Raw genomic sequence first — 23,397 nt, 5'->3', positions numbered from 1 at the left:
GGCACTTGGGGCTCAGCTTCGCGGACTCCGCCGGGAGGACATCTCGTGAGCCTACAATGTAGAATGTAGTCAGTCACACCTGACCGAAGCTCAAACCCGAGGTTCTAGTGGTCATGTCGCCAAGAACATTTATGTGCGATCGATCGCATATGGCAGTGCTCGCAAGGCGAGAACACGGACGACTTTTCCAGGAGCTGCTATGCAAACGGGGATTTCATCTGCAATCATGGTGTGTTTCTGCATAGCTTCAATCTGTATAGCCGAGTATCGAGAATGATCTTCATGTCAAGTTGAGATACCCAATGCTCAACTTGCGGTAGAAAGCATGTGTAGATGGGCATCGGCTGGAGTACCTGACAAGCCAACCCATATAGCACTGCTCGTCGTGAGCATCCGAGATCGTGAGGATATACTCCACAAGTAGCGATCTTGCCTTTACCCTGAAGGTATGCTCACAACTGGACAGCAACGCAAGCAAGATTGACATTAATGGTGCCCTAGATATAGTCAGCATCAGACTTGACTGGGAAAGGTCGCGACTCAAATTTTGGTTCACATTGCAACACATATTGAGCTGATTACCACAGTTCTTACCCACTGGTCTGGTATCAGTAACAGTCGTTGACGCCGTTGCATTACGGAGAGCACTAACAGACGTTGAGCTCACAAGCAGCTCCCGTGATGGTAGCCGCATCATTTTCAGCAGCATAGCAGGCCTGTACACACTCGTTAGTGGTAGTACTTGATGCTTGAGAAGGCGGTGATCTGATGCACCAGCTCGTCACCTTGTTGGCAAGGTGGGTTGACGCCAGACTGTCGCTTCAAACTGGGATAAGCCAGGGCGCTGGTAGCCAACGATGCGATGAGCAGCGATATGTATTGCATTTTGTAAGTCGACAGTCGTGTGTGATGGCTTGAGGAGTGGTTGTAAGGAAGAAACCTGAAGGTGTATCACCGACCAAGAGAGCTGAGGTGGCTCGAGCGAAGTTACTATGCTGATGGGAGGAGTCTCTCGTGGGCTCGAGGCTGCTTTATACTCTCGATACAGTCCACGTTCGCGGTAGATCTCCTGCCAGGTGTCATGACCGCGTAGCACGATGGGTTCTTGAAGTCGCGAGTGTGGCTTGGGACTTGCTCCTCGTTTCCTTATCTTCACGCTGCTGCAGCGCTTTGACGAGTCTCCACGTTAGTCCTTCCATGTCAGTTTGGCAAATCCAAGGGACGGACCCAATCAGCTTGCTTGTATCCATTGACCAAGACGCGAGTGTGCTAGAGGAGCATTCCTACCCTGCGACAAGACACTGGGTACCGGTGTGGAAAGTCCTTGGTCATTGTACAGCCAGCCTAGCCGTGGAGAGAGCGCGAGTGACTACAGCGGAAGAGCGATTGACTTGCTGAGTATTGTTGAAGCTAGACTGCTAAGGTGACAGCTGATCTGGCATCGCAGGGTGGCTAACGCTCACCAAAGGTGGAGAGGAGGTACGAAGGCTCGCAAGCTTGGCTTGGCCACAGTCCAGGTGATATTCAGCTTCGCGGAGGTCGCCGGAAGAATGTCTCAAGTAGTGCTGCAGCACATGTGTCGTCCTTTGCTCCACCCCTTGGCCAAGACAGAGGCCATCCTGGCGCGCTGGACCTAAGGTTGAAAGTAAGTTTTGAGTTCAGTCGATCTCTCGTAGTGGACGATGCAGCTCGATCTTGCACCGGTACAGCAAAAGCGCGTGCGTTTGTCTCCTTGTATGCAGTGTTACCCACAAGCCCCCAAAGATACATTGCTTTGGTAGTGTGAGATACGAACTACCCAAACACCATTGAAGTACTCCCAATCGTCGCTAGTGCGAGGTACTGCAGGACTGAATTTAGGCTTCGATGTCGCGGTCTTCGCCGGCACTAGTCTATTCAACCCCGCAAAAGGGACGCGACAACTTCGAATTTTAAAACGACTAAACTTAAGATCGTAAAAAAGCGCCCTACCCGGCGCGTACGCTATATATACGCTATATATATATAAAGCTATTCGTTATACTCGTCTCGGCGAGGCCGTCTTAACGATATAGCTATAGTAATATATAAGTATATAGCGACTATATAATAAGTAGTCGAAGTAAGGAGAAATCTCGCGTAAGCTTCGCGTTTAGAATACTTAGCTCTACATTTGTCTAAAAACAACCTCTCTTTCGACTTTCTTAAATAGTACTCGTAGCGCCGGACGTCGACGTCTTTATATTATATACTATATAGCGTAACTAGCTCTTTAAGATACGGCGAATCGATCGGTATAGGTATCGTAAGGGTATATAGTCGACTCGGTACGCGCTAGGTCGTAGTATCGAAGTCGATATCCTTAGATAGCGCCGAACCGATATAGGTCGTATAAACGTAAAAAGAGGTACGCTAGAACGGCGATAGCGAGGCGATTCGAACGGCGTATATATCGTAAGGTAGTAAGTAGAATAGCGTACGCGCGACGTAGAAAGAGGTATTTCTCGATTTCGAGGAGCTCGCGATTTAGACTTAACTTCCCTAGATTGTCCCGACCCTTTTGCGGGATAGAATAGGCAACGTGTGCAGCTCACATGTTCCGTGGCTGAGCAACAGTCGTTCGGAGCTAAGCGTGGCGTGGCAACAATAATTGTGGCAGTCTTTCGACGACGTGAAGCCAAAGGCTGGAAGGTTTGCGAGGAAGCCGGGTCGGCAGAGCGCGGACTATGCTGCACCAGATCGTGAAGCTACCATTTGGAAACGGGCTGCCTGCGGCTCACAGGCTTGTCATTACTTCGTGGTCGTTGCAGTATTGTACAACCACGATCTAGCTGTCAAGAATCATTAGTGTTGCGCGTCTGGCATCTGCTCGAAGCCAAAGTCTTCCACGTGCACTGCATTGGCTGGCGGGCCTTTGAGCATGAATATGACTTTTTGCAGCTGAGTCCAGTCCAGCACGTAGATAACGACGTGAGTTAGCCATACGCCCCATGCAGTCTCAGGGTGGAGGATGTGAGGCATGCCCGGCACAGCTTCTGGGTCTTCTCTACGATCGGGCGCATAGCTGTCTCGTAATAGTTGAAAGCGGCATCGTGATCGTTAGGGTGCCTCAGGAGAGAGCCAGCAAGATTGTACGCCCCATCAAGCGTCAGTGTCGTTCCCATACCAGAGAAGGGTGAAGCGCAGTATCCAGCGTCGCCCAGAAGGACAACTCGTCCTTTACTCCACCATTCCATGTGCACTTGAGCGATGATACCGTAGTAGAAGTCGTCAGTGTCGGCCATTTCTTTCAAGATGCGTTCGTTCTCCCATCCAGAATCATCAAAATATGCTTTCATGAGTGCTTTCTGTGCCAGTGTGCCCCCTTGCGAGACTTCTGCCAGTCGCTCGTCTTTGTCGTTGACGATTGTCATTAGGACTGTTGACTTGCCTATCTGCTGATCGGGACGAACCATGATCCCACGTCGTCCCGCTGCATGGTACCAACGACGCCACATAGTTTCAGTCGGTCCACGAGGCATGCTGAAGAAAGCTCCAAAAGCATCAAGTCGTTTCACATGGTTATTCTCGCTGTCGTCTCCCCAAACCATCTTCCTTGTGGAGCTCTGCAAGCCATCTGCACCTACAACAAGATCATAGTCTCAATGTTCGCCACTCTTAGCGAAATGGACCTTGATTTTGTCGCCTACCTGATCGATGGAGTCGAGGTAGTCTCCGAAGATGTACTCTATCCCTGCTCCACCGCTCTGCTGCACCTTCTCACTAGCCTGCTTGCTGCGGTTGTAAATGAGCTCGGCCAGTCGTCCTCTCATGATGTCAATGTCGGCCGTGGGTCCCTGTGTCTTGCCAGTCTTGTCCGCAGCGAAGGACGCCCAGACCTGATTCCTTGCACCCACCCATTGCACACCCTCCTCACCCGTGGTAGAGTCACGAATCACAGACTCCAGGCCCAGTTTGCGAATAATCGTAACTCCGGCACCTCGAATGTCAACGTTCTGGCCGTTTGTCCTCGGGGCTGAAGAACGCTCAAGAATGGTGATATGCGGCTTCTGGTCTGGCGGCAGCGGACTCAGGAGTAGAAAGGTAGCTAATGTAGGTCCTGCAACACTGCAGCCGATGATCAAGATGTTGAGAGGTGGCATGTCTGCAGACTGAGAAGTGGTTGCCGGGATACATTTTGAGCACACATGGCGGGTCTTGGCGTCTTATAGATGCTTCCATTGCGAGGTCTCGTCATTAGAACTGCCATGATGTTGTTGTCGGTGACGACGTTGCGATGTTTGATACTCCTGTGGTGCAATGTCATTGGCTCGGCTTCGGGTCTTGGAATCCTCCAGATGGATGCTCGACGAGGTCAACAACACTTGACATTTGTTCTTGCTTCGCATCATGCTCATCAAGCGAATCTTCGAGCAGCACTCGGAAGCCAGCGAGCTACTTACAACCGCTGTTGCGTGCCAGACACGGCTCAGCCTCTGAGACCTCGATCGCAGCCACGATATTGCTTCCACGGACGCGCAGCTTTGCTTTGCTTACTTGGACCAGAGATCAAAGGCATCGCGAACATGTCGGATACTCATCGTTGGCTCCCAGAGACCCACGCCGAATAGCAAGAGTCCTGGAAACGAGACATGGGATCCCGCTGTAAAGTCCGTCAATACTTCACGGCGGTGGTGTCGAGAAGGCATCAATCAGATCCATACCCAAGAAGAGGGATTCCGATATAAGTCGCCGGATCAAGAGAACCGTACACAGTCCTGGGACAAGTCGTGGGATATCCTGCACAGAGGCTCCAAATACCACCGCAAAGTGTCCGACACTGCTTCGGGCTAAAACGCCGCCAAATACCGATATACTTCACACCGGTCTGTTGACTTGCATTACTTGTCATGAACAGGCAGCGTTTGAGGGAAGCACGAGCAGCGCCGTTCTGGCGCCTACCGTCTTGACACCGAATGGCCATATGAACGACCCGTGCGGTCCGATGTACGATCCTGATCGAGACACATACCACATCTTCTACCAGTCTTTTCCGCAGCACCTCAACTTTGGCAATACAAGCTGGGGCCATGCCACGTCCAAGGATCTGATCACCTGGACCGACGTCGGTGGATGGGATCATCGTAGTTTTGTGGCGATTGAGCCTAGCAACTATTCTGTGCCTTCGTATGACTGGCTTGGTGCTTTCTCTGGAGGCGCTTATGCTACGAATCTCAATGGCGATCAGGACGGCAATCTTACCTTAATGTACTCAGGAGATGTCCTGCTTCCGGACAATTGGAAGAAGCCTTACGAGCTTGGACCGCCATATGCTACCGAGACCCAGAACATTGCAACATCCTCTGACGGTGGTATTACTTGGCAGAAGTGGGAAGGCAACCCCTGGCTCAACGGACAGCCTGGTGGCTGGAATGTTACTGGTCTGCGAGATCCTGTCTTTGCGCCAAACGCGAGGCTCGACAAGATCCTGGGCCGTGAAGAGGGAAGCAAATGGTATCTGGTGATGGGTAGCGGTATACGCGAGGTTGGTCCGCGCATACCGCTGTTTTCGGCAAACTCGCACGACCTCACCAACTGGACTTTCGAAGGTGCTCTCTGGGAGCCTCCAATCAACTACACCTGGGGTGGAGATCGTACAAAGACTGGCAACTATGGCGCCAACTTTGAGCTAGCTGGCTTTTTCGATGAAGTCGAGAAAGTGAAGTACGGGGGCGATGGTCACACTACCAAGTGGATCGTTCCATTCGGCGCCGAAGGTTACAACGACACCTGGCATCCGCTTGAGCACTGGTCGCTGTTCGTCCTCGGAGATGTGCACAGACGTGCTAATGGCTCCGCTGAATTCGAAGTGCAGGCTTCTGGTGTTCTCGACTGGGGCAAAGCCTATGCTCTGAACCAATTCTACGATTCGAAGAATGATCGCAGAGTCGTCTGGGGTTGGAGTGATGAAGATCTCAACAACACTGGCTTGATCCAGCAAGGCTTCCAAGGCTCGCTGGGATTACCGCGCGAGCTGTACATTCTGAAGTCGCATAATGTCCTTCCACCAAAGGACGGTATATGTGACGGGCCCGAGATCTGGGAGGCAAGCTCTGATAACAGGACATATACCGTCACCACCGTGGCTCAACATCCGCTCTCTGAGGTCGTTGAGGCAATTCATGGCGAGGAGCAAGACCTCAAGCCCAGTGCATTGGATCTGAGCGGAAGAACGGGTTTCGACAGCATAAACAGCTCTCACTTCCATCTGCAAACGACCTTCACACCGCCATCAGCTGTTCACAACAACAGTTATATCGGCGTCCAGGTTCGCGCAAGTCCAAACCGAGAAGAGTACGCCGAGATCCGCTACTACTCAGCCAACTCCTCCATCGTGCTCGATCGCAGCCGGTCCTCGCTGATCACGAACTTCATCAAAACCACTTTCGTCGGACACTTCGAGCCGTACACATATGCCAACGGCACTACCGAAGACATTACGATGGACTTCTTCGTCGATGGCAGCCTGCCGGAGATCTTCGTCAATGACCGCTTTGCCATGACTTCCCGGATTTATCCATCTAGAGCAGATGCCCTTGGGGCTGCGCTCGTCAGTCATGATGGGAGTAACATTGTGAGGAGCGTCAAGTTCTGGGAGATGGAGTTGAATGTGTGGCCCGAGAGGTCTTTGAATGCGAGTTCGCCACTGGTCCAGGATGCATACTATGAGACGCACATTGAGTTTGACAATCCGTATTTGCCGACTGGGTACGAATTGTACGTAGGCAACTGATACCTTGATACCCTCTGAACTTCGAAGCACAGCTACATTCACCTCTCGCTCCTCATGACTCTGAGGAGATCAACGGCTCCACAGCCATCTAACACCACCCTGCCCGATCCAAGCAATAGCTATCCACATCAGAGCCACCCAACCCGACAGCAAACAGACCGCAGCATGAGGGTTCCACGCTAGCCGAAGAGACACCACTCCCACCACAATTATTGCCACCATGTAACTAAAGAAAGTTTGGTCGTCCATAGCTATCAGTTCTTCGGCATCGGCGAAGCGCCAAAGGCCATTGCCGTATGCTGTCATAGCGAGCATGATCACTCCAGCCATAGTTTGCGCGTCACTTCTGGCCAGATGGCGTCGCACAGGATGCTTATAGCTGCGGATATTGTGACGCCGCGCAGCATGTCTGCTGCCCTATCTGCCTGTTGGACCTGTTGCTGCAGTTGCTCTGCTTGCTGGGCTTCGAAAGGGTCTTGGGGTGGTTGGATGTTTTCGTCGCCGTGGCCGTTGTCATTGTCGTTCATGTTATTGTTCTCTGCCATTGCTGATGGTGAGACAGATGATTGTCATGATACCGAAGCAGGTCAATGAGCTGAACTTATGGGAGACAGCAGGCTGAACACTGCGTTTGCTGTGTATCGTTCTGAAATTTGAACAAAGAGTGGAATGTTCTCTGCATTTAGCACACTGACATCGGCCGCCCGTACATGGCCAGGCACATACTGGAATCAAACGTCTTGGACAGATTGATAACAAGCTGTCTATACCCATAAAGCATCCTGTCACGATTCGGAAGACTTTGGCTTAGCATCCGCTACCCCTATGAATTAATCTTCGCGCCACAAAACCTCATTTCTTCAAATTGCAGCCACATATTTTTTGCTCACTGTCCCTCGGCCTGAACCCGCTTCAAGATCTCCACAACCTGCGGCGGAAGCAACGCCAACTTGACGAGGTACCAGAACAAAACATCGACAATGACCCCTGCCCCAAGATACAGCCTTGCGAGCCATGACACAGCCCATGCAATCAGCAAGCGACCCACCACTGTGAGGATACCCTTAGAAAGAGTCCACAGACGAGGGTTGTCGCGATAAATGATGTTGATGAGAGTGAGTGCCACGCTAGCCGTTGTGAAGAGCGCTGTCATCAACTTGTAGAGGGTCTTGTTATTGCATAGCCACATGTTGTTGAGCATCATGCTGAAAGTCGATAGGATGATAATCAGGCATAAAACGGCGGAGATCCTTTCGTGGGTTCCGAGTGGTGTTGTTTCCTGCGGGTTGATCTTGAGGTCGTCCATTGTGATGTTGATTGACACTGTTGGTATTCAGAATGCTCATCAGTGTTGGCTATGGGCTGTATTGTAGCAGTGTTGGGGAGTCATCAATGTTTGCTACATGTCTCTTGTTGGCTCAGGGCCAAAGAATGGTGTCCATCTTCGCGGTCATGTCGGCGCATGAGATATCTTGATGTTTGTTTGGCAGACAAAGAAGATTAGCCCTGCTCAAGAAGCACCTCAAGATGTCTCAGCAGCTGCCGTGCCTAAGATCCTAGGGTTTCTGTAGTGCTAGTGTGGGCCTGATGCAAGTGATTTGAGCTCGCTCGTGTGCCTGAACATGTGAATGTTCTTCTCCTTAGTGTGGAGCTCTTGCTGCACGTGCAAATATCCTGAAACGCGCTAACGTAGCTCGTGCATCACAACTCACTCTCACTCCTGCGCGCGTTTTCATCAGAAGTCCGCACATCACCAACAACAAGTCTCGCCTTTTTCCACGGTAACAACATCCCACACACCACCACATACCTCACCACTTCGGACTCCTCGAGCTGTAAGTGCAATGGTCTTACAACAGAGGTCTTGTGCTTTATTGACACTTTCACCAGCGTCGATCACTATGGTACCTATAGCCGCCTCAAAGGTCTTCGCGATTCCAGAACTCCTCGAAAACATTATTTTCCAGGTCGGCAACAATCGGAGGATCCAAAAGCTCTTCAGCCAATTCAGCCAAGACTACAAAAAGCGGTTCTTCCTGCAGCCGTCAAGATCGCTTTTCATCTGACTCCGTGTCAACAAGACCTTCAGGAATACTATCGAGGGATCCCTCAAGCTCAAGCGTCTCATGTACCTGGCGCCGGTTGATCCCCAGCTCCAAGTTGACAACCAGTGGCAACATTGCCCGGTCGAGTGGTTCGTCGACTGGATGCTGAACCCAAAGTTTGATGCTGAGATAACTGTCGAGACGGGTGCAAATGGATCTCGCCGCGCTGTCTACTGGATGGGCGACATTTTGACGTGTGACATCCGGGGTCGGTGCCAAAACCTCTCCAGGATATCGAACAAACTTTCATACTTCTCGACCGCTGGCGCCGCCCGTCCAGAATCCTCATGGCGTCGCATGAGGGTGAGCCGGAGCGGCAACGACCACCCTATCGAGGTCAAATTCGATGTCATCATCGGCAACTCGAACACGCCATTCCCTCAATGTGTCAAGTGGCATTTCGAAGCGGACGCAAGCCTTGGAGCTCTTTTCGATAGATTTGTCCAGCTATTGGAGGCGCTGTGGACCGAGGCTAATTTCTTCGAGGAGCTGGACCGAAAGCGTAGAAGGGAAGATATGGAACGAGTGAGCGAGAGCAAGCGAAGACTTCGGGGGTTCGTTAAGTGAGTGTGCACTTCTGCAAGAGCATAACCAACGCGGGGGCTCAAACTTGAGTGGAGACTTCGAGCATCTGCAAATTGTGTGCGGTATCCGATCTTGTGATATCCTGTGCACGCCGGTCTGGCACATGATCGTGGCGAGTCCACTATCTCTCACTTTCCAACCTCATGAATCAAAGACATTTCATCGTCATCATGATAGCACCCAACCAGTGTATACCACCTCCACCGCACCTCCACCTCCACCTCCACCACTCGGCATCCACTTCAACATACTCTCAATCTGTGTGTAGCATGATTATTCGCTTGCGACGAAAGATATCATCAGCTAACACCATCACCAGCTCCAGTGATCATGTCGACCACCGCATGTGCGCGAGTCCTCGCCATTCCAGAGCTCCTCGAGAACATCCTTCTTCACATGGGAGATACCTACAGCCATCCAGAGCAGTACTTCAAGCTTCTCCGAGTCAGCCGCGACTTCAAGAACACCATCGAGGGGTCGCCGAAAGTCCGGCGTCTCATGTTCCTCTCGCCATGCAAGGAGAACCGACCTTACGAGGCCGTCGAGTGGCTAATGGCAAGGCTCGGAACCTATGGATACATGGCATATGACGAAGAGCTCATGGAACATCACCACAACGGTTGCGGCGTTGTCACTCAAAGAATGCCCGGAACAGGGATTTCAATCCGGAGCCTGAAAGAAAGCCTAGCACGATTCCACCGAGTAGGCGGCGACCGAGTCCAAGCGTCTTGGCGTCGGATGAAGATGAGCTCTGCGACGAATTCAAGGCCAATCCAAGTCGTGTTTCATATTCAGATGGCCAACAGGACCGTGCCTGTGGGCCCGGCTCAGAAGATGATGGCTAAGTGGCGTTTTGACGGAGATCAGAGACTGGAGGATCTCTTCCGAAAATGGTCAGATCTTCTGGATGTGATCGGGAAGTGGACGGCGAAGAACGATGGGATGCAGCGGAAGCATGAGCAGGAGAATCGCGACCTCCTTGCGGATGGACGCAGTCAGGTGAGCGGTCATCTGGCCTGACGCTTCCATCCTGGGTAGTGGAAGACAGGCCGGGATCAGTCTAAAGCTCGAGACTACACGTGGCAATCAATACATACCGCAGACGAGTGGAGTTAATTCTTCACACTGCAGGTGTAGTGGCTTGGATCGGGGAACGAGCAGGTGGAATATCGCCAAAAAGTTGAGGCGTCCGAGGACCTCATTGCGTTCGGGTTGAGAAGCTGTGTACTGTCATGCAATACCTCAGATCGATGGCTTTTCCGCTCATTTCTTCGCCTTCTTCTTCCCACCTCTGCCCATTGCTCTCCTCTCGATATTCTTCGCCTTCCTCTTATTACTCTTCCTCCACGCCGCGAACCGATCATTCGGCTTAAAAGGCTGCACCATCATCGCCGCCTTACTCTTCTCCGCCGCCCGTCCAATTTCCCAATTCGCCTGTCTGTAGAAACCTCCTGGTTTTAAACGCAGCGTCACCTCATGCTGATCGCCCTTCTTTCCTCGCATCAATGTCACACTTCTCGCATCGTTTGATCTTTGTCGTGGCTGCGTTGCAGGAATGGCTGCGTCATTCTCTGATGTGGGAGGGTGGGTCAAATCTGATTCGACCTCGACGGATGATTGGGGCATTCGGTATGCGAGCATTCCTAACTTTCGTCGCCGGACTGCGTTTGCGGCTTGTGGGAGGGTCTGGTGTCGTTCGAAGACTATGCCGATGAATTTGCGGTTGGGGTGGCGGGCTGGATCTTGGTAGTATTTCACGTAGCCTGGGGCGCCGGCGTGTACTGTGTGGTCGCGGCCCTGTCCTGGTCAGCATGAGATCGTTTACAGATCGCAACTTCCTTACCATGAAACAGTTGTCGCCTGGGAACCACGATGTTCCTCGTTGCTTGAATATAATGTTGCCAGGCACGACATATTGTCCTGCCGTCTTCTTCGCTCCTAAACGCTTTCCTGGTCCGTCTTTTGCGCCATTGGCTCGTCCTTGTGCTTGATGTGATGCGTGTCGCTTGCCGATCGTGGGTGTGGATATCCTGAATGAGGCGAGGGCGGACTCTAATGCTGAAAGAGCTGCCATCGATGGCGCAGGTCGTATGAGTGAAGGCATGATGGGTGATAACATATGAAAGTGCTTGAGAAGGAGCGGGTGCGGTCGTAGAAGTCGCGACTGAGATGACTGTGGCCCGAGCGCATCCCCGATCTTGCTCCGCTGGTCAATGGAGGGACATCATCCCGTGCACCAGGCAGAACAATAACCGCCAATTGACACGACCGCAGTAAGCAACGAACACGACATTACGACCAGATATCACACGACAAGGACTCGACATAGACCATCCTCGGACACCAAACACAGACCGTGACTTCCTCACCGACAAGACATAACGACAATAACAACGCACACCTGATCCGGGCCTTGCGCCCACCAACTCCCCACCATGGCCTCCGCCGTTTTCTTCCTCGACCTCAAGGGTAAGACCCTTCTGGCCCGCAACTACAGAGGAGATATCCCCATGTCAGCAGTCGAGAAATTCCCAGTCCTGCTGTCAGAAGCCGAAGAAGAGAGCAGTTCAGTCCCACCCTGCTTCAGCGACGACGGCATCAACTACCTATACATCCGCCACAACAACCTCTACCTCCTCGCCTTGACAAAAAGAAATAGTAATGCAGCTGAGATTCTGCTATTCCTACATCGGATCGTCGAGGTGTTCACCGAGTACTTCAAGGAACTGGAGGAGGAGTCGATACGGGACAACTTTGTTGTCATTTACGAATTGCTGGACGAGATGATGGATTTTGGGTACCCACAAACGACAGAGAGTAAGATCTTGCAGGAATATATCACTCAGGAATCGCACAAACTGGAAGTGCAGGCACGGCCTCCTATTGCTGTGACGAATGCTGTGTCGTGGAGAAGCGAAGGTATCAGATATCGCAAGAACGAGGTCTTCCTGGATGTGGTGGAGTCGCTCAACCTGCTGGTGTCGAGTCAGGGCAATGTGCTGCGATCTGAGATTCTGGGCGCAGTGAAGATGAAGTGCTATCTTTCTGGTATGCCGGAGCTACGCCTGGGATTGAACGACAAAGTTATGTTCGAGACGACTGGACGAGCGACCAGAGGAAAGGCCGTGGAAATGGAGGATGTCAAGTTCCATCAATGTGTGAGGCTGTCACGATTCGAGAACGACAGGACAATCTCCTTTATCCCACCGGATGGAGAGTTTGAGCTCATGTCGTATCGACTGAATACACAAGTCAAGCCTTTGATCTGGGTGGAGTGCATAGTGGAGTCACATTCTGGATCGAGAATAGAGTATATGCTCAAGGCGAAGGCACAGTTCAAGAGGCGAAGCACAGCGAACAATGTCGAGATATCGATTCCTGTGCCGGACGATGCGGACACACCCCGATTCCGGACGAACATTGGATCTGTACATTACGCGCCCGAAACGAGCTCGATCGTGTGGAAGATCAAGCAGTTTGGTGGTGGCAAGGAGTTCCTGATGCGTGCCGAGCTTGGTCTACCTTCAGTCAAAGGTGACGAGGAACGAGGTGGAGGCATGATGGGTGGCTTTGGTGGCAGTATGGGCGGCGTTGGTGGTACCGGCAAGGGCAAGAGGCCGATCAACGTCAAGTTTGAGATCCCATACTTTACGACCAGTGGTATTCAGGTCCGGTACCTGAAGATCATTGAGCCGAAGGTAAGCTATTGCGCTAACCCCAAGACTGGTGGAGTAATGACTGACAATGCTGCAGCTACAATACCCATCCCTGCCATGGGTGCGATACATCACACAGAGTGGAGATATTGCCGTGAGACTGCCGGACGTGCAATAATGATACCTTGCAGCACACGAATAGTCGCAGCCACTACAAAATCACATGTCCGAGGCTAGCACCTCAATCCTCAGGCTATTCACTTTGCCCTCGCTGCGCTTAGTCGGCGGTCCCTGACTACATATATGTATAGCTTAACTTGCACTTGAAGTGAGTGCATGTCGAGCAAAGCTGAGGAGCGGTATATGGGCTGTTCGTGCTCTTGCAATTATGACAGACCCATGAGCCCCGTACTCTCCCTCCAATTGAAGCGCACGCAAAGCCTGTGCTGCCACGGCCGCGGGTGGTCTGGGCCCTAGGTTGAGACTTAGCTTTCTTCGTAGCCTCTTGGCCTGCATTGGTCTCAGGCTGCACGTCTCGGATCACTTTCCCCTGTATACGACGAAGGTGCGACGACAACAGCGATGCAGGAAGTCAACAGGTGATGTTGAGGGCAGACTTTACATATCAGCGTGGCTGATAACGAGCGAAGTTCGTGTATGCTACCTATATCGTATTCGCGATGCAGGTAATGCTTCACCCATCCTCCAACGCCCATTCCCTTTGCAACCGGCATGCCTGTCTTACTATACAACCACTTCCCTCCCTTCATCCAGCAGACGACCAAGGCCTCCAGTGCCGAAAGCCACTTGAAAAGCGTCCTCGCCTTTCTCGCTGGCGGATTCTGTAGTCCGCCGGTAATTCATTCTCATAACTCGATCTCTCTGAGCGCCTGTGCGGGCTGCGAGGCGGCACTTGTAGAAGCCTACTACGTGTAGTGAGCCCACTCGAGATCTGTGCAGCTTCTTGTTGCGCCAGCAAGACCCAGCCGTCTCGAATGGAGTTTCGATGAGATAGAACGCCACTCTAAGGCGAGTCGTCATCACCGGCACCGTCCAGGTCCATACCGTCGCTCTGCTGTACGCGTCGGCCCTGCCTCCTGCCCGTGCTTCGTGTCTGATGTATGTTGACAAGGTTGTTCCGTAATCGAGCATCGAGCTCGTCTTCGTCGGCACCCGCTAGCACGCTGACTTTTTCGAGCTGTTCGAGTGCTTTGTTGAGTAGTTCTGTTGCGATCGGATCCTGAGGGCTGATGGCGAGAGCTGAGTGCAATGCAACTGTGGCATCGAAAGGTTGCTCGAGATCGAGCAAGGTCAGTCCTTTCGATGTGAAGACGCCAGCATCCTGCATACCCAATCTGATGACTTCATCAAATTCCTCCAGTGCTTCAGCATATTGGCCTGATCTTCGATAAGCATGTGCCAGGTTGAGACGGATGACAGTGTACTGGCTCGCAGGTGCTTCATTCTCGTCCACGATACTTAGTGCTAGAGTGAACTGTCGTATCGCGGGCTCGAGGTCGTCGTCCATGTAAGATACCAGGCCAAGCTCGTTGATAAGGAGTGGATCAGTCTTGCACAGATTGTACGCTGCCGTCAAGTACTCCCGTGCAATACTCAGATTCCCAAGCGCAATCTCTTGCATCCCCAGAAACAGCTGCGGTAGATGCGACCCTTGGAACAGACGTGCGGCAGTGCTGTATGCAGCAATAGCTTGATCGCTTTCTCCTTCCTCGGCAAACGTATGAGCAAACCCAATCCAGGCTGGCCCAAAGTGCGGGTCCATCATGCTAGCTTTCGAGAAGAATGATCGTGCTTCCGGTATGCGATTCGAGGCGAGGTAGTAAGTTCCAACAGCAAGCCATGTGCACGGTTCGTGCGGATGCGTATCGGCCAGGTCGTGTGACAGCGCGAACAGCGCGTTGACTTCGTTCAGCTTGTGCAGTAGCGAGAGGTGTAGCGGTATGCAGGCGAAGTTGTAAGGGTCGGCGCCGAGAATCTCGTTCGTCAGCTCGACAGCCGATCGTAGTCGAGAAGCATTGAACAGCTTCTCTGCCTTGGCAAGGAGGATGTCCGGGTTGTCGTCTAGCTTGTAGTTCTCCAACGTCTCGATCGCGGCATCGAACTCCTCTCTCCTGGTATACTTGTTCAGTCGCATCGTGTAGAGACTCTTCGTAAAGTCTGCCGCTTCCGGTACCGCTGCTGTCTCCCCTGCCGGAGGAGGTATGCTTTCAAAATTGAGGCTATCCAAGAACTGCCATTCTTCCTCTGGTGTCATCAAGGCGTTCCGTACGAGCTGACTGAAGGCTTCAAAACACTGCACATCGATGCGCACAGCATCCTTGTAGCACTCCTTGGCGCGGTCAAAGGCGTTCTGCTTCGCAAAGCATAGCCCTCGCAGATAGCACATTCCCGCCTCGTACTTCAGATTCGATGCATCTTCTCGATCTCGTTCCTCACTTCGATCGACCCTGTCTGTTCGGTTCGGCATGCGCGACTTTCCATGTTGCTTGCTCGACAGTCCATTGCTAATGTGCTGCAGCTTCCGCCGTGCGCCGTCTGCCGTCGTGATCAAGTGCACCGGGTTCTTGTCGCCCAGCAGAGCGAGTGCATCGTCGTGTCGGTTCTGCTTGACGTAGCAATGTCCCGCCAGATATCGTGCGGAGGCCTTTCGTTGTATGAGGTCCGATCTCGAAGCGTATGCTAATGCTCGCGTGTAGTTACCAGCTGCGAAATGGGTATGCGCGAGAGCGAGCGTGTCGTCGTCGGATTCTGGCGGACGTCAATATGGCTCATGACACACGCCATGAAGCTTACATACTTGTCAAAGCGAGCAGTTTGTCGCCAACGAATATGGCCGTGTCATACTGTTGTCTGTCCAGCGCATCCTGTCGCCAGCTCCGCAAGAAGTTATGCATTCCCTCCATGTTCATCCAATATCATCGAGACGTGTTCGACGAATGATGCTAACGAGATGTCTTGAGCTCGCACCTGCAACCAGTAAGCACGTGCGCGTCCTCGTGAATGCCATTTTTGCGGATACAAACCTGAAGAAAGTCAAGATCGCGTCTGCCGTCTCGTTGTTTACCTCTGTCACATGGAAGCGGGGATCATCCGGAACTGAGTCCGCTCCTGCCTTTCGCCTGACTCGTGCCTTTCTAAAAATGACCTTTGCGACATTCACAACTCAACTTACTACTTTGACACACACTTCCACAGACCAACGAAGGTCGCAACACCACCCCATACCAACCAGGGCGCTCAGCCAAGATGTCCGAACGAAAAGTGCTCACCAAGTACTACCCACCGGACTTCGACCCCTCCAAGCTCGAGCGGCGACGAGGTCCCAAGCAGACAGGACCCAAGCAGCAGACAGTCCGTCTGATGGCGCCCTTCAGCATGCGATGTACGTCCTGCGGCGAATACATCTACAAAGGTCGAAAGTTCAACTCGCGGAAGGAGACCACTGAGGAGAAATACTACGCCATCACCATATTCCGCTTCTACATCCGATGTACACGATGTTCTGCAGAGATCACTTTCAAGACGGACCCGAAGAACATGGACTACACATGCGAGCGAGGAGCCAAGCGGAACTTTGAGCCGTGGAGAGAGTCGAAGTTAGCCGAGGAGACGGAGGAGGAGAGGCTGGATCGCATACAGAAGGAGGAAGATGAGAAGGATGCGATGAAAGATTTGGAAAAGAAGACAATTGATGCGAAGACGGAGATGGCTATTGCAGATGCGCTGGACGATGTGAGACATCGGAACGCTGCGAGAGCAAGGGCGGAGATGGGAGGTGCAGCAGTGGTAGAGGCACCGGACAAAGTGGACGAGGAAGCAGAGAGAATCGAAAGAGAGCTGGAGGAACAGGCTAGGATGGCATTTCAGAGCTCGACAGGAGAACGAGTGAGGCGATTGGGAGACGATGGTCTCGAAGACGAGACAGAGAGGGAAGCTGCAGACAGAATCGCTATGCCTCCGCCTGCTGTACCGTCATTTGAGCGGCAGGTCAAGAAGAAGAAGGAGCCTGTCTCGTTACTGGGCATCAAGAAGCCGCAGGTGATTGAGAAGCCAGCGGTGCCAGCTGTGGCTACAGGACCTGTATCTGCTGCACCTGCTGCTGCGCCCGCGGCTGGTCTAGGACTAGGCGCCTATGATTCGGACGACGATGATTGAAATGACCAAGATTATCGTATTTCAAATGCCTTGACCTCACGCTGGATATCGTACAGCGATGCACTAATGTCCGTTTTCCCCTCCCCATCCACCCCTGGAGCGTCCCCACGGGCTGTCCAGTGGATGTACGCATGGCCCTCTCGATCAGATTGTGGACACCGCGCTGACACAAAGGGCGATTGAGAGCGTGTCCATTTGCCGCGGTCAGCTGGTCCTTGAAGTCAGCACAGCCATCCTTTAAAAATTCTTCGCCGCAACATTGTTGGCCATATCACATCATCCTCATCTCTGAACCATGGCCACCATGCCATCACGCCTCCTGAACCTGCCGCCAGAGCTGCGCAACATGATCTGGCACTTTGTTCTAACAGAGTAAAACAACCTGGATATCAGACACTGCTGGGGCGGTCCAGAGCGTCATAGGCGCCCACAATTACACGAGATAGGTCTCGTCAAAACATGCAAATTGATCAGAGCAGAATGTCTTCACGCTCTCTACGCCGAGAACAAGTTCTACTACCGAATCGATTGCCCCCTCGGCCTGGCTCATGTCTACATCTGGTTACGACGTATCGGCATCAAGAATGCTGCCAGGATCCGGTCTCTTTCACTCGAATGGGTTGGAGGTCACCCAATTCAGAAGACAGAGGACATGATGGTGCGCAGGAGGTGCTCCCATACGGAAGCGGCTGAGACCGTTGCACGCATAGACGCACGAGCGCTTTGCGATAGATTGTCGTCGATGGGAGTTGCTATGGATAGCGTAAGGATGTGGAGCCAAGGCGAGCCCGCTGATGACTACGGCGTGACTTGGGCACGCGCGGTTGACGGTCGGGTAAAGAGGCTCCAACATAAGTCGCGCTGTCAAGACGACTCCACGGGTCTGGAACAAGCATTTGAGCTGCTGGATCTGCTGACCGAGCCAAATCGTGGCTGATGTTTGCTGTATTTCGAGCCTTTTCAGGCCTCAATTCATCTTCCAGGCCTGATGTACGTATCGCACCACCTACCAACTCTTTCAGCCATATCATTCCAAAGCTTTTGCTCAGCGAAAAGGTGGCCCTGCCTCGGATACGTCACGAACTCGAATGGCAAATTCTGGCCAGCAAGTGCTCTCCTCATGCCCCAAGCCTGGGTGATGGGACATCTCTCATCCTTCTCACCGTGCATAATCAACATCGGTGGCACAATCATCTTGCCAGTCTCCTTACTCCTCTGCATCGCTTCGTGAAACTCCCAAAGAGCCGACGCCTGGCGGCTACGAGTATCCACCTTTGGCACATTCCACGGCGTGCGGCCGCCACTTAGCTCGGTCTCGAGAGTTGCGCCAAGATCAGATGTCAGTGCCATTGTGTCTACGTCCGTGATGCCGGCAAGAGCTATGGCTGCCTTGAAGCGCCATTCTCGGTCGTTGCGAACGCTACACAAGTATGTCAAAAAGCCGCCTTGGGATAGCCCGCCTACCATCAGCTTGCCTGGATCTGCCAGCTCCTGATCGACGACGAGTTGCGTTAGAGTGATAACATCTTCATGGTCATACTTTCCACGGCCAGAGGGCTTGATGGACCAGGAGGCGAAGGCTTCACCTTTGCCGCTGCTTCCACGGTAGTTCGGCAGGAGGATGGCGTAGCCTAAGGATAGGAGGTATGGTGTCCAGAAGTAGTAGAGAGTGTTGAAGGCGTTGGTGTTGCGGGAAGTAGGCCCACCATGGATGAGGACCACCGTCGGTAGTGGTGTCGACGATGAAGGCGTCGCCAATGATGGTGTTAGATGGACTGCGTCAAGCTCGACCTTGTCGTCGGCGGAGCGGGTATTGAGGAATTGGCAGGTTCCAAATGTGCGGTCCGAGAACGTTGCGCCATGAGTTGACAGCTTGACCATGTTCTGGGCATCAATATCGCGAGTATAAACCTCTATAGGCGCATTGACGTCGGAGGTGGCGACGGCGATGATCGTTTTGTTGTTCGGCCCCAGGGTTACATCGAAAGCTTGAATCTCTGCATGTTCCGAATACATGACTTCGCCGGATGGCACGAGGCAGATCTGATCTCGAAGGCCATGCTGCACCTTCGCCACAACCCGACCTTCTACCAAGGTGATGCTATCAACGTCGTTCTCGACACCAAAAGCTGCCCGGACGTGCTTCGTACGTCTCGCCAACGGGGGCGTAGAATGTATCTTCTAGGAATAGCGTATACACAGTGGCCGGCACACTCTTTGTCATCGGGCGTACCTGAGCAAAAGTAGATCTTCCCATCAGCAGCCCACTTTACATTCTTCACGACGTTGGGAATGTGTCCAACAGTCTCCCGGGTCGACTGACCTAGCCACAAGATGGAGATGTCCGAGCCGGTGAGGTATGGTTCCTCGATGTGCGGCGACTTAGTGTTCGCGAAGACGATGTTTTCGGAATCAGGGCTCCAGCAGAAGCCAGTGACATGCCGTTGCTGACCAGATTCTCCGGTGACTCGAGACACTTTCCTGGTCGTAAGGTCGTCAATCACGTACAATCTATCATACGTCCAATCTTCACACCAGACCTGCCAGTCCTCGCCGTTGTCTTCGCGGGCTTTCTCTTCGGCAGTCTTGGGGTCTGCACGAATCAAGGCGATCCTCTTGCCATCTGGCGAGAACTCGAAAGCGGCTATGGGACGTTCGTTATCAGTGTCCGTGATAGGATACGCCTCGCCTTCGACAGTGCCATTCCTGACGTTCATCATGTATATAGCCCATTTCTTACCGGCCTCAGCACGGTCAGAGATGAAAGCTAAGCTATCGCCATTTGGGTTCCAGCGAGGCCAATAGTCCTTGGACAGACCAGATGTTAACTTCCGAGAAGAGTTCGCTTGACCCGTCTCCCCTAGCCAGATCGTGGAAAGACAATGTTTCCCCTTTTTCTGGCTCCAGGTTAGATTGGTGGCGTACAAGACTTGGCGAGCATTTGGAGAGAGCTTGATCACGCTTGGGATCTCCAGGTCACAGAGATCTTGGTACAGTTGTTTTCGTTCGGAGATGGGTTCCATTGCAATAGATGCGTCGCCCATGCCACAGGACGATTGCGGACTTTGTGTATCACTGGCTGTTCAGGAAATGGAAGGGAAGGTATTGCTTTGTACTGCCGGTGGGAAGAAAGTTGGTTGACATTGAGGAGATGGGGGCCTGCGAAGGATCGGACCTACCGTGAGAGGCTCTTGCACTTGCTGTCGCTCTCGTCGATGGGGCCTTGTTGGCCCGTCATAGAGTACCGTAGAGAGGGTGAATTCGCATCTCCGTACGTCTCATGTCGCTTTGTTTGTCGATGGCGAGGTGTTCGTGATCGATGAAGAGTTCGCGCAGCTCCCGCGACAAGGGGGAAGCGCGGATCCCTGTCGCATGGTCAAAGCATCTTCGACTTCACCTCTCCGCTTTCACGCTGCTTCACCACCCATCATGACACGAAACAACGAACTTCTGCTCCATCCGCGCGAGCCCGTGAAGCCGTGAGTCACACACTCACTGGCAAGATGATATTGATATGCTTTGCGCAGCCAGGGGGCAGCTCGCAGGTAATCTGTCACTTCCAGCACGACTTGATGTGAGCCCATGGAGACGAACCTGGTTGCTACTGGGGTGCTACAATGCTGGTCGTGGTCACAATCTCCTGTTTTGTCGCGACGCGCGAGGCGCCGTATAAAGTGCTTGCATCTCGATACGCTGCAAACGACTCTTGAGATTTGTGCAGAGAAGCTGCCACTAACTGTGCCCAAGTGACGGAGGCAGCTTGTAGCGAAACAGTGCTCCTGACAACATGTGATTGGCCCGCAGTGAACTGATGCGGGCTGATCGTGTGCAAAGTGTCGAGTTACCATCACTTTCCTCGTGTCACTTAAAACTGGCACCAAAGAGAGTTCAGCGCGTCTGACAGCGACAAACGGCACCCTTTGGAGCCCATCCCTCACCTTACTGCTTCTTATCATCACCTCTCACGTCAAACAACATCTACAGCAACACAACTCACAGCCTTCAACAGCGGGAATTTACCATCACAGCGTAACCGTCGTCGTCATGGCTAAAGGAACACTCGACTGGAACAGCCCCGAGACCTGGCAGCGTGTCGTCGCCGCCGTCATCGCCACCGGCGTCAAGGTCAGCATGCCCCTCTCCCGGTTTACCATACCCACTGACCATGTCACAGATCGATCTGAAACAGACCGCCGCCTACTTCGGCACCACCTACGACACCCTCGAGAACCGTTTCCGCAAGATCAAGAAGGAAGCCACCACTCTCAAAGACGAGATCGATAATGGCGAGCGCAGCGGTGTTACCACCCCTTCACGCACCAAGTCCGCATCCAGCACACCGCGGAAGCCGAAGACACCTAAGAAGGATCCCCTCAGCACTGTCACCAACGGCAAGGTGACCAAGTCTACGCCAAAGTCGAAGAAGGGTAGCATCAAGCAGGAGAATCTGGAGGACGGCCTGTCTTTTGACGACATGAGTGGACTGGCTGACGGCAATGATATGTCGTTTACGCCGAACGCCGGCTTCGACTATGGTAACGGCTTGGGTGACAACGACTTCCCATTTGTTTGAGTACGATCAGTTCATGCGGAGTTCGTGGAGTGACTTGGGGAAGCGAGTGTGTCCTTAGAGGCTGTCTGCTTACGGTCTGTTCGGTCTACAAGCAGTATAGAGTAGCTCAATGGGACTTGGACTTCACAATGGACACCACCACTAGTTCAACCAGATGAGCACATCATACTGACCGAGTCCTTTCGATGACGTGATTATTGTAGACCAGTATCGAGCTCTCATCTGCAACCTTTGGCCCTGCTCCCCACCCTACGCTGCACAGTCCCTCATCTCTCCTTTCAAAAGGACCTCACGAATTTACAACGCGAAACCCTGGCTTCTAGGTCAGGGCTGAATGCAAGCACTTTCAAGGATCGCGCGGAGCACGCAAAGTGTAATTCATGTGCGTTGACCAAGTAACAAGCCAGGCTTGTGGAGGTGCTCCTACTCACTACAAGGTGAGGTTTCGTTCTCTCACACTGAACTTTGGTGCGAACTTCACGTGCCCTCACTTAAGTCAACGGCTACAAAGCTCCGTCCATCTGTCCTAGCTTTGGATCTTAGACTAACCTCACACATTCGAGTAAACCACCTCGACAAGCTTCGTATACGGTGGTATACCAACACATCATCCATCTCCACGCACGGAGTTGCCTGCCGCCGAGTCCATTCGCGATATCGCATCATCAACCATTTCCCATACTACCAGCACCGCGATCTCAAGATGGCACCCAAGAAGGCCAATTGGGACGTCCAACGCGACCACATGCTGTTCATGCTACTGGTGGACAACATCAATGTTAACTGGAACGACGTCGCCAAGAAGTGGGCCGAGAAGTATCGTAAGTACCAATCCAGGACCATCCGAACACTTTGGTGGATGAGACCGACCGAAGGCTTCCCTGCTGACGCGGAAATAGCGAATGACGAGTGTACCCCGACCGGCTCTGCGATCTCCCAGCACATTTCCAAGCTGAAGAAGGGAAGTGGTCCCAAAAGTGGTCTAGGCGCCGCTTCCAAGGGAACCCCAATCAAGACCACTCCATCGGCCAAGCGAGCAGCACCGCCAAAGACACCATCCAGTAGCGCCAAGCGCGCCCGCACCACACGCATGTCAGACGAGGACGATTCGGACGAGGAGAAGAATATGAGCTTCGACACTGTCGGCAAGCGTGAGACGCCAAGCCGACGTTCATCTGGCCCGCGTAAGAGCTATCGTGAGGAGAGCGATGAAGAAGAGGATATCCAAGAGGCTCGGGATGAGGCGACCACAAGACGTGCTGCTGCGGCGCCGCCTCAGGTGGTTCAAGCATCCGACAACCTCGAAGCTGCTCCTGCTCCACGCGACTCTGTGCAGGCAGATGATTACGATGATCTCTTCGGCGGACCCCGCAAGGCGACAGCCCGCTCGAAGAGCAATCCGCCAAAGTTCGATCAGATTCCTGCGGAGGATTCTGACGAGGATACCTTTGCTCCAATGGTTTGAACAGTAGCTCGGCGCCCGGAGGGATCCTTTGGGCCATGGGTGGGGAGAGCTTGGGAGAGGCATGAAGCAACGAGGCGACAGGACAG

The 23,397-nt window shown here is 52.9% G+C and overlaps 15 protein-coding genes across 15 annotated transcripts; 8 read left to right on the top strand and 7 right to left on the bottom strand.

Moving 5' to 3' along the window:
* Positions 1–280: 280 nt before the first annotated feature.
* On the bottom strand, positions 281–885 carry CLAFUR5_20054 (uncharacterized protein; the record flags this gene model as incomplete). Its single annotated transcript, XM_059462904.1, has 3 exons — positions 281–597; positions 653–716; positions 775–885. 3 exons carry the CDS (start codon positions 883–885, stop codon positions 281–283), a joined length of 492 nt encoding a protein of 163 aa, XP_059319029.1.
* Positions 886–2,954: 2,069 nt separating this feature from the next.
* Positions 2,955–4,121, bottom strand: CLAFUR5_06981 (FAD-dependent monooxygenase asL6; the record flags this gene model as incomplete). The annotated part of the gene is made up of 2 exons (XM_047906129.1): positions 2,955–3,584; positions 3,669–4,121. 2 exons carry the CDS (start codon positions 4,119–4,121, stop codon positions 2,955–2,957), a joined length of 1,083 nt encoding a protein of 360 aa, XP_047763206.1.
* A 69-nt stretch (positions 4,122–4,190) lies between these two features.
* CLAFUR5_20053 (uncharacterized protein) lies at positions 4,191–4,589 on the top strand (the record flags this gene model as incomplete). Its single annotated transcript, XM_059462903.1, has 1 exon — positions 4,191–4,589. One exon carries the CDS (start codon positions 4,191–4,193, stop codon positions 4,587–4,589), a length of 399 nt encoding a protein of 132 aa, XP_059319028.1.
* A 353-nt stretch (positions 4,590–4,942) lies between these two features.
* On the top strand, positions 4,943–6,751 carry CLAFUR5_06980 (Beta-fructofuranosidase, soluble isoenzyme I; the record flags this gene model as incomplete). The annotated part of the gene is made up of 1 exon (XM_047906128.1): positions 4,943–6,751. One exon carries the CDS (start codon positions 4,943–4,945, stop codon positions 6,749–6,751), a length of 1,809 nt encoding a protein of 602 aa, XP_047763091.1.
* A 317-nt stretch (positions 6,752–7,068) lies between these two features.
* CLAFUR5_06979 (uncharacterized protein) lies at positions 7,069–7,296 on the bottom strand (the record flags this gene model as incomplete). Its single annotated transcript, XM_047906127.1, has 1 exon — positions 7,069–7,296. One exon carries the CDS (start codon positions 7,294–7,296, stop codon positions 7,069–7,071), a length of 228 nt encoding a protein of 75 aa, XP_047763712.1.
* Positions 7,297–7,637: 341 nt separating this feature from the next.
* On the bottom strand, positions 7,638–8,057 carry CLAFUR5_06978 (uncharacterized protein; the record flags this gene model as incomplete). Its single annotated transcript, XM_047906126.1, has 1 exon — positions 7,638–8,057. The coding sequence occupies one exon, from the start codon at positions 8,055–8,057 to the stop codon at positions 7,638–7,640; it is 420 nt and encodes a 139-aa protein (XP_047763711.1).
* Positions 8,058–8,652: 595 nt separating this feature from the next.
* CLAFUR5_06977 (uncharacterized protein) lies at positions 8,653–9,423 on the top strand (the record flags this gene model as incomplete). Its single annotated transcript, XM_047906125.1, has 2 exons — positions 8,653–8,795; positions 8,841–9,423. The coding sequence occupies 2 exons, from the start codon at positions 8,653–8,655 to the stop codon at positions 9,421–9,423; spliced, it is 726 nt and encodes a 241-aa protein (XP_047763720.1).
* A 348-nt stretch (positions 9,424–9,771) lies between these two features.
* CLAFUR5_06976 (uncharacterized protein) lies at positions 9,772–10,461 on the top strand (the record flags this gene model as incomplete). The annotated part of the gene is made up of 1 exon (XM_047906124.1): positions 9,772–10,461. The coding sequence occupies one exon, from the start codon at positions 9,772–9,774 to the stop codon at positions 10,459–10,461; it is 690 nt and encodes a 229-aa protein (XP_047763719.1).
* A 243-nt stretch (positions 10,462–10,704) lies between these two features.
* Positions 10,705–11,560, bottom strand: CLAFUR5_06975 (54S ribosomal protein L2, mitochondrial; the record flags this gene model as incomplete). The annotated part of the gene is made up of 2 exons (XM_047906123.1): positions 10,705–11,238; positions 11,285–11,560. 2 exons carry the CDS (start codon positions 11,558–11,560, stop codon positions 10,705–10,707), a joined length of 810 nt encoding a protein of 269 aa, XP_047763718.1.
* Positions 11,561–11,876: 316 nt separating this feature from the next.
* Positions 11,877–13,275, top strand: CLAFUR5_06974 (AP-1 complex subunit mu-1; the record flags this gene model as incomplete). The annotated part of the gene is made up of 2 exons (XM_047906122.1): positions 11,877–13,139; positions 13,195–13,275. The coding sequence occupies 2 exons, from the start codon at positions 11,877–11,879 to the stop codon at positions 13,273–13,275; spliced, it is 1,344 nt and encodes a 447-aa protein (XP_047763717.1).
* An 846-nt stretch (positions 13,276–14,121) lies between these two features.
* Positions 14,122–16,027, bottom strand: CLAFUR5_06973 (Anaphase-promoting complex subunit cut9; the record flags this gene model as incomplete). The annotated part of the gene is made up of 2 exons (XM_047906121.1): positions 14,122–15,866; positions 15,916–16,027. The coding sequence occupies 2 exons, from the start codon at positions 16,025–16,027 to the stop codon at positions 14,122–14,124; spliced, it is 1,857 nt and encodes a 618-aa protein (XP_047763716.1).
* A 337-nt stretch (positions 16,028–16,364) lies between these two features.
* On the top strand, positions 16,365–17,273 carry CLAFUR5_06972 (Splicing factor; the record flags this gene model as incomplete). The annotated part of the gene is made up of 1 exon (XM_047906120.1): positions 16,365–17,273. One exon carries the CDS (start codon positions 16,365–16,367, stop codon positions 17,271–17,273), a length of 909 nt encoding a protein of 302 aa, XP_047763715.1.
* Positions 17,274–18,245: 972 nt separating this feature from the next.
* Positions 18,246–20,317, bottom strand: CLAFUR5_06971 (Acylamino-acid-releasing enzyme; the record flags this gene model as incomplete). Its single annotated transcript, XM_047906119.1, has 2 exons — positions 18,246–19,415; positions 19,472–20,317. The coding sequence occupies 2 exons, from the start codon at positions 20,315–20,317 to the stop codon at positions 18,246–18,248; spliced, it is 2,016 nt and encodes a 671-aa protein (XP_047763714.1).
* Positions 20,318–21,317: 1,000 nt separating this feature from the next.
* Positions 21,318–21,846, top strand: CLAFUR5_06970 (uncharacterized protein; the record flags this gene model as incomplete). The annotated part of the gene is made up of 2 exons (XM_047906118.1): positions 21,318–21,398; positions 21,448–21,846. 2 exons carry the CDS (start codon positions 21,318–21,320, stop codon positions 21,844–21,846), a joined length of 480 nt encoding a protein of 159 aa, XP_047763713.1.
* Positions 21,847–22,549: 703 nt separating this feature from the next.
* On the top strand, positions 22,550–23,311 carry CLAFUR5_06969 (uncharacterized protein; the record flags this gene model as incomplete). The annotated part of the gene is made up of 2 exons (XM_047906117.1): positions 22,550–22,667; positions 22,746–23,311. The coding sequence occupies 2 exons, from the start codon at positions 22,550–22,552 to the stop codon at positions 23,309–23,311; spliced, it is 684 nt and encodes a 227-aa protein (XP_047763150.1).
* Positions 23,312–23,397: the final 86 nt, after the last annotated feature.

The sequence above is a fragment of the Fulvia fulva genome, chromosome 6 (assembly GCF_020509005.1).
Source record: "Fulvia fulva chromosome 6, complete sequence".
In the NCBI taxonomy this organism is placed as follows: Eukaryota; Fungi; Ascomycota; class Dothideomycetes; order Mycosphaerellales; family Mycosphaerellaceae; genus Fulvia; species Fulvia fulva.
This window is presented reverse-complemented; position numbering and strand designations above follow the sequence as displayed.